The 13,212-nt window shown below is 34.8% G+C and overlaps 1 protein-coding gene across 2 annotated transcripts in view; it reads left to right on the forward strand.

The window, feature by feature from the left end:
- Positions 1-13,212, forward strand: part of DHRSX (dehydrogenase/reductase X-linked) — a 394,657-nt gene that overhangs the window by 104,356 nt on the left and 277,089 nt on the right. For both annotated transcript variants that reach the window (XM_074213643.1, XM_074213642.1), the window contains one exon: positions 4,415-4,483. In XM_074213643.1, coding sequence (XP_074069744.1) covers positions 4,415-4,483 — 69 coding nt within the window. The remainder of the gene's footprint in view (positions 1-4,414; positions 4,484-13,212) is intronic.

The raw sequence follows: 13,212 nt of genomic DNA on the forward strand, positions 1-13,212 counted from the left end.
CATCTTTTGTATTAACCTATATCCATAAGATTTGTGTCAACCACTATTTGATAAACCTGCTATATCCAACTCTTTGTGACCTGTGTGGAATTTTCTTGGGAAAGATAATAAACTGGTTTGTCATTTCCTTCCCCATTGGATCAAGGCAAACAGAGTTAAGTGACTTGCCCAAGATCACACAACTAGTAAGTGTCTGAGGTTAGTTTTGAACTCAGGTCTTTTCGATTCTACACCTAGTGCTCTATTCACTGAAATACCTAGCTGCCTTTTAGAAGATGGTGTTAGGGGTGGCTAGGTGGCGCAGTAGATAGAGCACCAGCCCTGGAGTCAGGAGTACCTAAGTTCAAATCCAGCCTCAGACACTTAATAATTACCTAGCTGTGTGGCCTTGGGCAAGCCACTTAACCCCATTTGCCTTTCAAAAACCTTAAAAAAAAAAGATGGTGTTGATGTGGAGTCTTAGTGGGATACTGATGACAGGATGGTTATTTTTATCCTAATTATGGATAAAAATATCAAATAGAATCGAGCCAAGGAAGGAGCACACTTCTAGAGACCACCATCCAAGAGTAGATATCATTTCATTAATTATTTCTTTTGGGGTCTGGTTGTTCCTTGAGTAAGTTTATAAAGTTTTTAGCATAGAAATCAGGCCATTTTTACCATAGAAATCAGGTCATTTAAAAGGGGTGGCTAGGTGGCACAGTGGATAGAGCACTGGCCCTGGAGTCAGGAGTACCTGAGTTCAAAACTGGCCTCAGACACTTAATAATTACCTAGCTGTGTGGCCCTGGGCAAGCCACTTAACCCCATTGCCTTGCAAAAAACCAAGAGAAAAAAAAAAGGAAATAGAAGTAACACCTAATTTATTTTGTTCATTTATTGGAGGAAGAAGTATTTATATAACTGAATTTTCTAGATAAACTTATTAACATTTTTTAAAATCTTAATCATTTTTTTTTTGGCTAGAAAGTTCCCTAAACTATTATATACTTACCTATCTTCTTAAAAGGAGTATAGAAAATGTAATATACCTTTTTTTTGAATACTGAATGTAAATCTCTATCGTGAATAATGATTATTGGAGCCTGCTGTATGAATGAGTGTATGGGGGAGAGGGTGAGTGGTTGTTTAGGTATATAGAATTATTTGTTTTGTTTTGGGTTTTCTTGACTCCTTACTCAACATATTAAATGTTTTATGGGTTTTTTTTTGTCTTCTAGCAACCAGTCCCTTCCCTTCCACTTCAGAATTCTTATTCCATCTCAATTTTACAGATAATTCAGTTGAAAGGGTGGCTCCAGGTCAGTTCAGCAGAATAAAATGCATGATCTACCTTTCTTCAGAATTCAGAGCTATTTTCTAGATAATTCTGTTTCCAGGCCAGATAAGTGAGTTATTTTTATACTGCACATAATTAGGTTAGAGACATTCTATATTATGCTTAAAAGCAAGAAACTGAACTGCTCAAGACTTTTCTCTTTTTTTCTTTCTCTCATTCTTTTTTTTTCTCTTTTACACAGACATATTCACACACACACACACACACACACACACCTACTGGATATACATACACAATGTTTATTTGTTGGTCTCTGTTTCTCTTTCCTTCCCCATCCTCTTTTCTTTCATCCTTTCATATAAGAACTAATCACAGGAGACTACATATAATCATAGAGGTCATGTCCAAAAATGTGTCCACCATTCTACATATTTAGCCCATCACTTCTTTGTGAGGAGGTAGGTAGCATCCTTTATCATCATTGCTCTGGAATCATGGTTCATCATTTTGTTGATCCGAGTTCTTAAGTCTTTAAAAATTGTTCATTTTTCACAATGTGGTTGTTATACAGTCCACATTGTTCTCCTGACTACTCATTTCACTTTACATCATTTCATGCAAGTCTTCTCATGTTTCTCTTAAACTCTCTCTTTCATCATTCCAATATAATAGTATTCTATTTCTATACCGAGTTTATTCAGCTGTTCTCTAATTGATGAATACCTCCTTAGTTTATAGTTCTTTGCTGCTGCAAAAAGCTGCCATAAATACCTTTGTACATCTAGGACCTTTTCCACTTTATTTGTTCTCCTTGGACCAACTTTTCAGTAATGCATTATTTCTAATAAGTGAAATATATCTACAGTTTTATTAAAAAACATTAGGTTTGCAAAGAGTTATTCCATGTATTATCTCATTTGATTTTCACAAGATTTGCTCTAAACTGATGCCTAAAGTGAGGGTTGGAACTTATCTTAGAATTTCATTTATCATTGTTACCACATGAAAATAAAGAGGATGTCTTTTTTGTATAAAAACATGTAATTTCTTGATGATTATCATAAAGTTTTGTCATTATATTTTATTATGATATAAGTTTTTATAAGGTTTTGTAATGGTTTTGCAGGATCATGGTGGAATTGCAAATTCTGAGGTGATTTTTTTTTTTACTGTCCAGCATTTATGTCAAATAATGGAAAAAACATTGTCTTAAATTTTCTTATTAGGCTTTTATCTATTCAAAGAGTCAAACAGAATTGAAAAGTAATTGAACAAAAAAATTTTAATTTGTGTGTATATGAACATTACTGATTTTAATTTAATATGGCACTAATTGTTTTGTCCATGAGCAAATGAACAAAAACCTATAATCTTGAATAATGTAAAAAGCTTTGTTGAAAAATTTGTTCATTGGTTAATTGGTAAATATTTGCTATTTAAAGTGACAACTTTATGAGATTCAGGTGCTCTGATGTATTAAACAGCAAAAGGTCAAAACAAGGATTGTATTCCTGGATATTAGTTTGTTTACTGAAAGATAATATACTTGCTACAATAAAGCTGGCTACAATCAGGAAGACAAGTTCAAGTTGCCTCTGCACCAAAGGTCAACAAACCTTTATTAAACACTTACTAGGTACCAGATGTCAGACTAAACAGACATTTGTATGAAAATCTCAGAGAAAAGCAGCTTAAAGAGAATGGCATTCTGAGGATCTGAGAGAAAACAACAAAATAGAATTGATTTTTTTTTTCAAAAGAGAGCTAAGCAACTCAGAGGCAAAAATAGTCACTGATATTAGAGATGATTGTAGTCTATTGTCTCCTAGTGGCTAATTTGTATTTGGTTGTTTTCAGTACTTTGGAGTTCATTTTTGGGAAACTGAATCAAAAAATGATCTAGGCTCTAGGGGATTTATATCATATATGTTAAGAATGTGGATTTTTAGTTTCCCAGATGAAGTTAGAAATGGCTCACTACACATCAGGGGACTCACATTTGAGATACAGAAGCCAGATCAAAAGATCAGTAATCGCAGAGCAAAGAAGCCAGGTATAGAAGAGAGATCAGAGAAACCACTGAAAAAAGAAGCAGAGATATCAGAAACCAGAACACAGAAAATGAAGCCAATGGGACTGAAAAGCCCAGTGCCTGAATGGCTAATAGAAACTAAAGCCAGAAGTTGTGATATTAATGTGGGGAGCTGAACAGCTTGGAGGCAACCTCTAATGTTTGATAGAGCTGATTGGGAGAAAGCATAGGTAAAGACCTGGCTGTGGGCAAGGCTGCCTGCTCCCTAGTGCCATCTACAGTGAATATAGGCAAGCCCCTCAATGACAAACCTAGCTTGCTTCTCTGTAGAGAATACTTGAATATCTTCATATATTCCAGGATTAAAGTAAATGCTTTTCATAGAAAGACTAAAGTCAACACTAACAGGAAATAGCAAGAATGGAAAGACGTTTTGTCCAATAGTGGAGAGTAAAGATTCAAAGAAGGTTCAGGGATAATATGTTTCAGACTCTTCTTTAAAAAGAGGAGAGGTATCTAGGATTATTATGAGCTGCCTTGGAGCAAGTTTATTTATTTTATTTATTCATGTGTCATATTGCTTGATTTCTCTGAGTTTTTCATGCTCTTCCCTCTCATTATGATGATTATTTCTTTTGCTTTCTTGTTTAGAAAATGTTTGATATTTAGGAGTTAATATTATTGTATTTAATTTATTAATATTATAATTTAATTTATATAAATGGGCATACATTGGTGGGAGGGAGCTCATGTACTACAATTGTGTATATAGATGTAATTCACCTCCCACCTAAGTTATACCTGGGACTGTCAGAGTGTTTTTTCGGATAGCAAGGCTTCTTTCTTGATAGGGAAAGGCTTTCCCCTATCCCCATCTACTGTTATGATACAGGTTTGGGTGAATGAACCAGACCAGAGAGTGAGAGGTATTTGATATCCTTTGGTATTTCATATATATAATATAGATATATGTGTATATATATATATATACATGCACACAAATTATTTTTTGTTATATAATTAATTTGTGATAATTAGCATATTTAATGTTTTGTAGCTAGATTCCCTACTAACTTGTATTTTGGTGTTTTTTTTTAAAGCTGGAAATAATGAACAAGAAGGCCAAAAAGCTGTAAAACAAATAAAGGAAGAAACTATGACCTCCAAAGGTACACATATATAGTATAGTAGCTATTCTTTTTAATAGAGTGAAGTGACTATATTTTTTTCTTGCACCCTTGAAGGCAAGGGACAAGAGAAGTGAATGGATAAGGATTAACTTTGAATGTTCATGTGGGTTGAGATGTTCAATAGCAATAAAATCCTTGATCGGAATATAGAACCACCTAGAGAATCTTGGAGAGTAGAGGATGGTTGCATCAACCAGCTTTAAAATCAACTTTAAGCCCATGAAATCTACCATTAGATGCTTATGTAGTAGTTGGTGATTCAGTAGTTTGAGAAAAAAATATTTCCCCCAAAATTTATGACATGATCACTTTGTGTATAGTATTTTGTGTTTCTATTCTTTTCAAACACAGTTCACACATACACACAATGTGTATGTATGTGTGTGTGTGTATGTGTGTGTTTATACCTCCTGTACCCTTTCTTCCTCTCCTTCCCTCTATGGAATCCCAGAATCTCAAGAGTTGTAAAGGATCTTGAAAGCCCCATATTCTATTTTGAATAAGCTATATTCCACTGTAGAAATGTGCTCATCCAGGACCCTTTTTATTGTGGTTGTACTTTTTTTTTAGCAATGTCTCTCTTCCCTTTTGCCCCCACAACATCTTTAAAACTGTTGGGGGGGCGGGAATTGTCCTTTTAATTAAACCTTCTGCTTATGAACCCTCACTGAAACCTATTCTAAACCCAGTGTTGTTAAGAAAAGCATTTAGTGATATTTATTAGCAATTAATAATATGGTGTTAAAGTGTATTGTACTCTTCTATTATTTATATATGTCTACTGTCTATCTCCCCAAATGTCTTTTTTTTTTAAAAGATACACCAGTCTCATTCCTATTTAACCCCATTGATTTCTCTAAGATAGCAATAGGGGGAACAATACAAAAATCACTTATGGCAGTACTCCTCATTGTTCTGGGTCCCATTTTCTAGTTCCTTGGTCCCCCAGCCCAGCGCTTGGGTCTTGTTCTCAAAACTCTGGTTGCTTCTTTCTGCTCTTAAATCCAACTGTGATTAATCCATTCCTTATCTCTAGACATATTATTTGTTCCTCAGTCTGTGGTTACATTAGACTTGTCTATGTCCTTCCTGTTCTTCCCAGTTAGATTTCTGACAGCCTTTCAAGATGCCCATCTAATACAGTCTTCTAGGGGAAGTAGCTAATAAAAGTAACCACAAAATGTGTCTTGTTAGGTCTTCCACCTTGAACAGACATGAATAACTCTTCTATTACAAGATTCTTGATGAATAATCATCTAGCTTCTACTTGAAGATCTCTAGGGATAAAGACCCTTCATCTACTGAAACATCCTATTCTATCTGGATCAGCTCTACTTTTTGAAAAGTATTTAACTTAGAGAATTTAGCTCCGCCTCTGTATAGTTCTAGTTCAGCTCTCTGGAGCCAATCAAAACTAATCTGATTCTTTCATACAATAGCCCTTTAATTCAATGCTTCAATTCAATTCAATTAAATAAATGATATTAATTAATTAACTTGTATTTGCCAGACATTTGAAAATAGCACCCTCCAGATCTTCCTATGATTTTTTTTAAATGTTAAGCATCCTTAGCTCTTTAACTATTTCTTTGTATGGCAAATGGTTCAATACTTTAAGGGATAGCTAGATGATAGCTGATAGTGTTGGGCCAGAAGTCAGGAAAATTTAAGCTCAGATCTAGTCTCAGACACTTCTTAGCTGATAACCTTGGATAACACAGCTTAATTCTGTTTGCCTCAGTTTCCTCATCTGTAAAATGAGCCAGAAAAGAAATGGTAAGCCATTTCAGTTTCTTTGGCAAAACAATTCCCCCCAAAACAAACTCAAAAGCGGTGTTGAAGAGTTAGATATAACTGCAACTAAGGAATAACAATGATATCAAATCATCATTCTGACTGTCCAATTGTACTGATTATTTCTAAACAATACAAGATTTAACAATAACTCTTGTCTGATGAGTCCTCTGAGTCTTTCTTTTCTATGAGGTAGGAGAAGGAAAAGGATTAAGTATTTATATAACATATTACAGACATATACTAAGAGCTTTACAAATATTGTTTCTTTTGATTTTCACAATTCTATGAGATACTGTTTATTATCCCTATTTTTTCAGTTGGGGAAACTGAGACAAATAAAAATATAAATGATTTGTCACATGGTTTGTGTAATAGGACACTTTGATTTGAACTCAAGTCTTCCTGACTTCAGACCAAGTGCTCTATCTATTGCATCATCTTACTCATTGGATTGTTGTCAGTAATGGGGGATGACTAGTCAGTGGCTCTGTAGGTTACCAAGGGAAAGTGTTTTACCAAAAAGAACTCCTTTACTTGAAGATGAAAATATTCATGAAACTTGGAAACAAATTGGGGGAAATGGAACATGAGAAAGAATTAAACCAGGAAAATTTTGAGATCTGGGTTTCATGCCTGTATCAGTCTATGGGATGACATCTTGGGATTTCTGCTAGTCTTCTAAGATTCAGAAGAGAGGACTCTCATAAGACTGATGATTTGTAAATTTTATTTTTTCTCAAATATCTATTAAAAGATATAAATATGGTGAATTATAGTTATTCTTGAATATGAAATATGTAATTAAGATTCCTTTTATTGAATGATATATGACAATTAGGTCTGATAATAATGTTGAGTGTGAAATCCTAACTTAAAAAAGTTAGATACTTTATTGTAGTTTTTCGTTTTTGTTTTTTAGGGAAAGCTTTGTTCGAGTATCAGTGCATTTTTAATCTCTTTTTTTCATTTGAGAGGTGATTTGCATAGTAGATTAGAATATAAATTCTGTCATAGAAGGGATTGCTTCATTTTTTGTATTTGTAACCTCCTGGTACATAAAAATACTTATTGATTATTTGCTAGACTACCCAGGTAAACCTGGGCTCAAATCCTGTATCTGGCATATATCCTAGGTAAGTTATTTAAGCTTCCAAGCACCTCTTGCAAGACCAACAATTGTAGATCAATCAGTTGTTCAGTAAACATTTATCTAAGTCCTACTTCTGAGCCAGGCACTATGTTAAATGCTGGGGATACAAAAAAAGAGGGAAAAGACAGCACCTGCCCTCTTGGAATTTACAATCAAATACAAACTAATAAAAAGCAAGCTTTAAATAAAATAAATAGAAAATAATTAATAGAGGGAAGGCACTGGAATTAAGAGAAGTTGGGGAAGACTTCCTTTAGGAGATAGGATTTTAAAGGAATTTAAAGGAAGCCTGGAGGTCAGTAGAGGGAGAGCATTCCAGGCATGGGGGACAGTCTGAGAGACTGTCAGGGTCATAGCTAGTATATATATCAGAGGGTTTTCTCAGTGAAGAGTTGTTTACATCAATGAAATTGCAGATATGGATCAAAGCAATGAAAAAAAATATTGACAGTCTAAAATCTAGTTTACAGAAAGTAAGATGCTTACTTTAAAAATGTGACATATGAAGGCAAAGAAAGGATCATTGCAGACAACTTTTAACCTTCCAAAAGGTCAAAACTCTAATCATGTTGAAATAATTACTTAGATTTGCTACAATCTGAAACTTGTCTGAGTATCTCAGTTTTTGTGTTTGGCTCCTGAAACCCCATGTGTAAACTTCACTTCTCTGCAAAATTGAAGATTTATAGTCTATCCTGGCAGGAAACAGAGAACCAACTTCCAGGCAAAGATTCCTGTGATGTGTAAATACTTCATAATTTATAAGGATTGCTCTCACTTAAGAAAGCAGTGACATCACTATTTAATATTTGATCACATATCGGGTCCTCCAGGAGCTTTTATTTTTCATCAGATCACATCAAGCATAATCACTAAACTTGCCATTTCACAGAGTCAGCCAGCTATGGACTTAGCCAGGTGCATCCAGCTGAAGATGACACAGAGTTCAGAAAACAGCACTCTGTTCTTTGCTTTCAGCTCCACTAGTTCTCTTCCTTGGATGAATTATTTTATGGAAAGAGCAGCATTTTTTTTCATCTAGAAAAGTACCTATGAATTTTTAGCATTTCTATTTCATGTCTGTAGAAGAGGATTTGAAAGCTTTATAATGTGTTACCAGGTTTGGTGTCTGGACCATTACCCATTGAGCATTGGTATATAGACAACTAGTCTTGAAGCCAGGAAGATCTGGGTTCATGTTTCATCTCTGATACATACTAGTTATGACCCTGAACAAATTATTTAACTTCCCTTGGATTGTCAGTTGCAGAGAGGATGCCACTTATATTGGTAGAGGGAGTTCTCTTACCCAGGAGTTTCTTGTGTCAATAAAATGACCCATCAAGTTTTTATATGATGAGATTTATAAGGTACTGGGTACTGAAAATAAACTCCCCCAGCTACCATTCAGGCAGTCTCTGCAACATGCTCCTTGGGAATTAAGGCAAACATCAAGAAAGATGTGACATAATCAATTGGTTCAGACATCTATCAGATAAAAGTTCTAGATCCAGTCATTTATACTGCAGTTTTGGTCTAAAGTATTCCTTTTCAAAGGAAAATACCCTTAGGCATATAATTTATGAAATTCTTATGAGTCACTTGCTGTTAATTAATTTAACCCATCTCTTTCCCTTATGATAGCTAGCTAGGAGAATGTCCTTGAGAGAATAGGTGTTGTGATGGAGTATGGGATATGAAGGAAAGAGATCAATAAATATAATGGGGTACCTCTCAGAGGAGCTAGGATAAATGGGGAGCAGAGGCCCTGGGCTAAGGGAAGGAATGCTTTGTATATATCAGATTTTCATCTAGAATAGGAGTACTGTGTCTTAGAGTGAGAGGTAGACAAGTATTGACTTCCACACTGCAGGGAATGAATAAAGCTAGAGGCAAACTTAACTTTAGATAAATATCTGTAGACTATCAATTCAGTAAATTTTAATTTGTCTCTTTGTCTTTAATCACTTCTCTCTGCAACTCCTTCTGCAGGCTGTGGCTAGATTAATCTCCCTGAAGTACAGCTAGGATTAATGCTACCTCCTATCTACTTTGTTTCGTAGCATCCCTTTATCCACCTGACATAGGCCTTGATCCTTAGAACTAGACAATTTGAATTCAGTCTACTTTTCCAACCTGTGTTGGAAGTTCTAGTTGGTATTCTCCTTCATGAACCCTGTTTTCTGACCAAATTTCTAGCTAATGAGAAATTAGATGACATGGTCTATAAAGACCTAGATCTGGAACCAGAAATAATATCTGAGTTCAAACTCAACCTTAGAAACTTACTGTGTAACCCTTGGAAAGTTGCTTTAACCCTTGTCTGCCTCAGTTTCTCATATTTACTTCCCAGAGTGGGAATGAAATAATGTTTGTAAAATTACAGATTTTAAAATTCTGCACCAGCACCTTTGTTCATGGAGTTCTTTCTGCAAGGAATAGTCACCCCTAGTTCCCTGTTTTGTCCTATTTTTATCAAATTAAGCAATACTACCTCTCCTATTGTATTTTTATATGTCACATTTATAGTCTATTTCTATACATGTCTAATTTCTCCTACTGGCACTTGGAAGCAGGGAGCACATCCTATTCTTCTTGATATCCCCTAAAATATCAGACCAGTGCTTTGTACAAATCAGGAACTCGAATGTTTGCTAACTGAAAATGAATGCAGCAAATAGTATTTAGTCATATAATTGCAATGATAGTCATTGTTTGTGCTTATCATGTAGTATGCACATAAAGCATCATGCTTTTTATGGGACTAAGAGGTCTTTATTATAGCCACCCCTTCCCCCCCCAAAAAAAAAACCTGGCAAGAAAAACAACACATCCATTAAATATGAATGCTTCATCTCATTAGCTCTAATTGAACCACCTGAGAAAGAAATTGAACTATAAGTCCAAGTCCAAGAGGACCCAGGTCCACTTTATTTTTTTTTAGGTTTTTGTAAGGCAAATGGGGTTAAGTGGCTTGCCCAAGGCCACACAGCTAGGTAATTATTATGTGTCTGAGATTGGATTTGAACCCAGGTACTCCTGACTCCAGGGCCAGTGCTTTTTCCACTATGCCACCTAGCCGCCCCCAGGTCCACTTTTTACACTTTGAAGAACACCAGGAGAAATCAGTAATAGTATTACCTGATCCTCCTAGAAATTCTGATTACTTATTTAGAATTGGGACAGTCATTGTCCTTGTCTTTGTCTCGTCAGGGGCTGTATTTCATCCTTGGATGCTTCTAGATTGAATATAGAGAGATGTATCTTCCTTTGTTCAGATGAAAGAAGGAGCTTTGTTTTTCCAAGAAGAGTATGTGGAAACTAAGTAATACAGCAAAAGAGTTTTACTATACCTGATTTAAAGCAGAATTTTGATGACAGTTTCTTGGGTGACAGAATGGCCATATCTTTGAAGTTATTTTGCCTCCACCCTTCCTATAATATTCTAGATTAATGATCAATAGAAGTCTTAGCTAGATTAAATGTCACTGTCATGCCACCTCCTGAATAATAATATTAATTGTTGTTGGTCAGTCCTGTATGATGATTCATGATTCCATTTTGTGATGCTTTTGTCAAAGATACTGGAGTGATTTCCCACTTCCTTCTTTAGTTCATTTTACAGATGAGTAATGGAGACAAACAGGGTTGAGTGACTTGCCTAGGTGTACACAACTAGTAAATGTTTGAAACCAGATTTGGACTCAGGAATATGAGTCGTCTTTCTCCTTCTCCTTCTCCTTCTCCTTCTCCTTCTCCTTCTCCTTCTCCTTCTCCTTCTCCTTCTCCTTCTCCTTCTCCTTCTCCTCCTCCTCCTCCTCCTCCTCCTCCTCCTCCTCCTCCTCCTCCTCCTCCTCCTCCTCCTCCTCCTCCTCCTCCTCCTTCTCCTCCTTCTCCTTCTCCTCCTTATTTAATGCTTTAAGGTTTGTAAAGCACTTTACATATATTATCTCTATTGATCCTGTGAGATCAGTGCCATTATTATCTCCATCTTATTAAAAAATGATAATGGATGACCAAACTTTTTATATTTCACTCTTCATAGAAGTAGAACTGGGAGAGATCTAGAAATTATTTAGTCCAATCTCATTTAGAGAAATTCCAAATCTTTTAGCCTTTAGAGATAGTGTCTGACACTCAACTGGAGAGCACTACTTGAAAGAGGTATATCCTTCCCTAGATCTCCAAGCATAGCAGAAGCCAGCATATTCAACATCACAACCCTTCTTTTTTGGTGTACCAATTACCCAGACATTTCAGTGGCCCATTTCACCGTTCAGGGTAGCATTCTCACAATTGTGCATGAATGAATTGAGGAATGCGGAGGATACTGTTATGACACTCTGTACTAGGCAGTCTTACTAAGAATTTGAATGCAACCAAGGGAACTTTACCAGTCAGCTATGTACCTGACTAGTCATTTGACTGAGGGCAAAGCCCTTAATTCTTTGGGAAATGAAGTGGTTGAACTACTAAAGAATCCATTGCTATAATTCTGGGACCTATCAATTTTAGATCAGATACTTTATATTTTTTCCATTCTATAGTTCCTAAATTGATTAGTGATAATTGTGCATATATACTTCTTTTTTTAAACAGAAGTACATAAAACATTACTTAAGCTTCAAAATAATTTTCCTATTTTTAAGAACATCTGTACTTTTTTTCTACTTTTCTATTCCAGTCCATTTCTTTGTGATTTGTGAAATCAAAGTCAATTAAAATTGGTATATAACAAATATAATTGAGTTTTCATTATAAAAATATATAATAATTATCATCAGGAACAAGGCAGCCTGGTTTATTTTCCTTTCTCAGGTATTTTAATGTGGAAGATTTAGAAATTATTATCATTACTTACCCATTATACCAAAACTTTACTTTTACAGAATTATCTCTTATTAAATGCCCTTTATTTTAGAATATGATCTTTATATAAAAATAAAAAATAAGCAATTAATTAAAATTGGAATTGTTAAATTCCATACCTTTCATTCCATTGTCCATGCATATTCCAGAAAAAAAATGTTCAAAATAACAAGCTTTATTTTGCTAGAACACTTGTCACAGAGTCTTTAGACATAAGAGGATATCATGAGATTATTTGATTCATGTCCATGATTCTGATACCTCTCTGGTGTACATAGGAACAAACTAAAAATATTGTAATTTAAAATATTCAGAAAATATCTTCTAACTTTCTCCACTAAATTTTTTCATTGTCTCAATGTCTTTAAAATCATTGAGATCTTCTTTATGCCTGATTACTTTTCTATTGCAATTTTAGTCTCTTATACATCATTGTACTATTGGTAAAATGGAAGAGAGCTGCTCTCTTCCATTAATTTTTTCCCCCATCAGCTTGATTCATTTCAATTCATTATGCATTTAAGAAATGTTTTCTACATGTACAATATGGCCTTCATGTGTGAGTAGGAGAGAGAGAGGAGAAATCTATAGAAAGTGAGCGAACAATTGTAAGGTGACTATTGCACTAGTTAGGTCAGAATAAGTAAGAATTAAGGTGATGTCAGGGGAAACAGAAAGGAATGAAAATATTTTATTCTAAATATTTTATTGGTGCATTTTGCCTTTGCTTTACAATTATTTCTCATCTATCTCTTTCCAGATCAAATTTTGTATTGAATCAAAAAAATAATAAACTCATCAAGAAACTATGCCTGACAATCTTTATGATAGTCTGTACTAGAAATACCCTACCTTTCTGTCAGTAGAATGGAAGTATGTGGCTTTCTTCTCC

Source organism: Macrotis lagotis, chromosome 1, assembly GCF_037893015.1.
Source record: "Macrotis lagotis isolate mMagLag1 chromosome 1, bilby.v1.9.chrom.fasta, whole genome shotgun sequence".
NCBI lineage: Eukaryota > Metazoa > Chordata > Mammalia > Peramelemorphia > Peramelidae > Macrotis > Macrotis lagotis.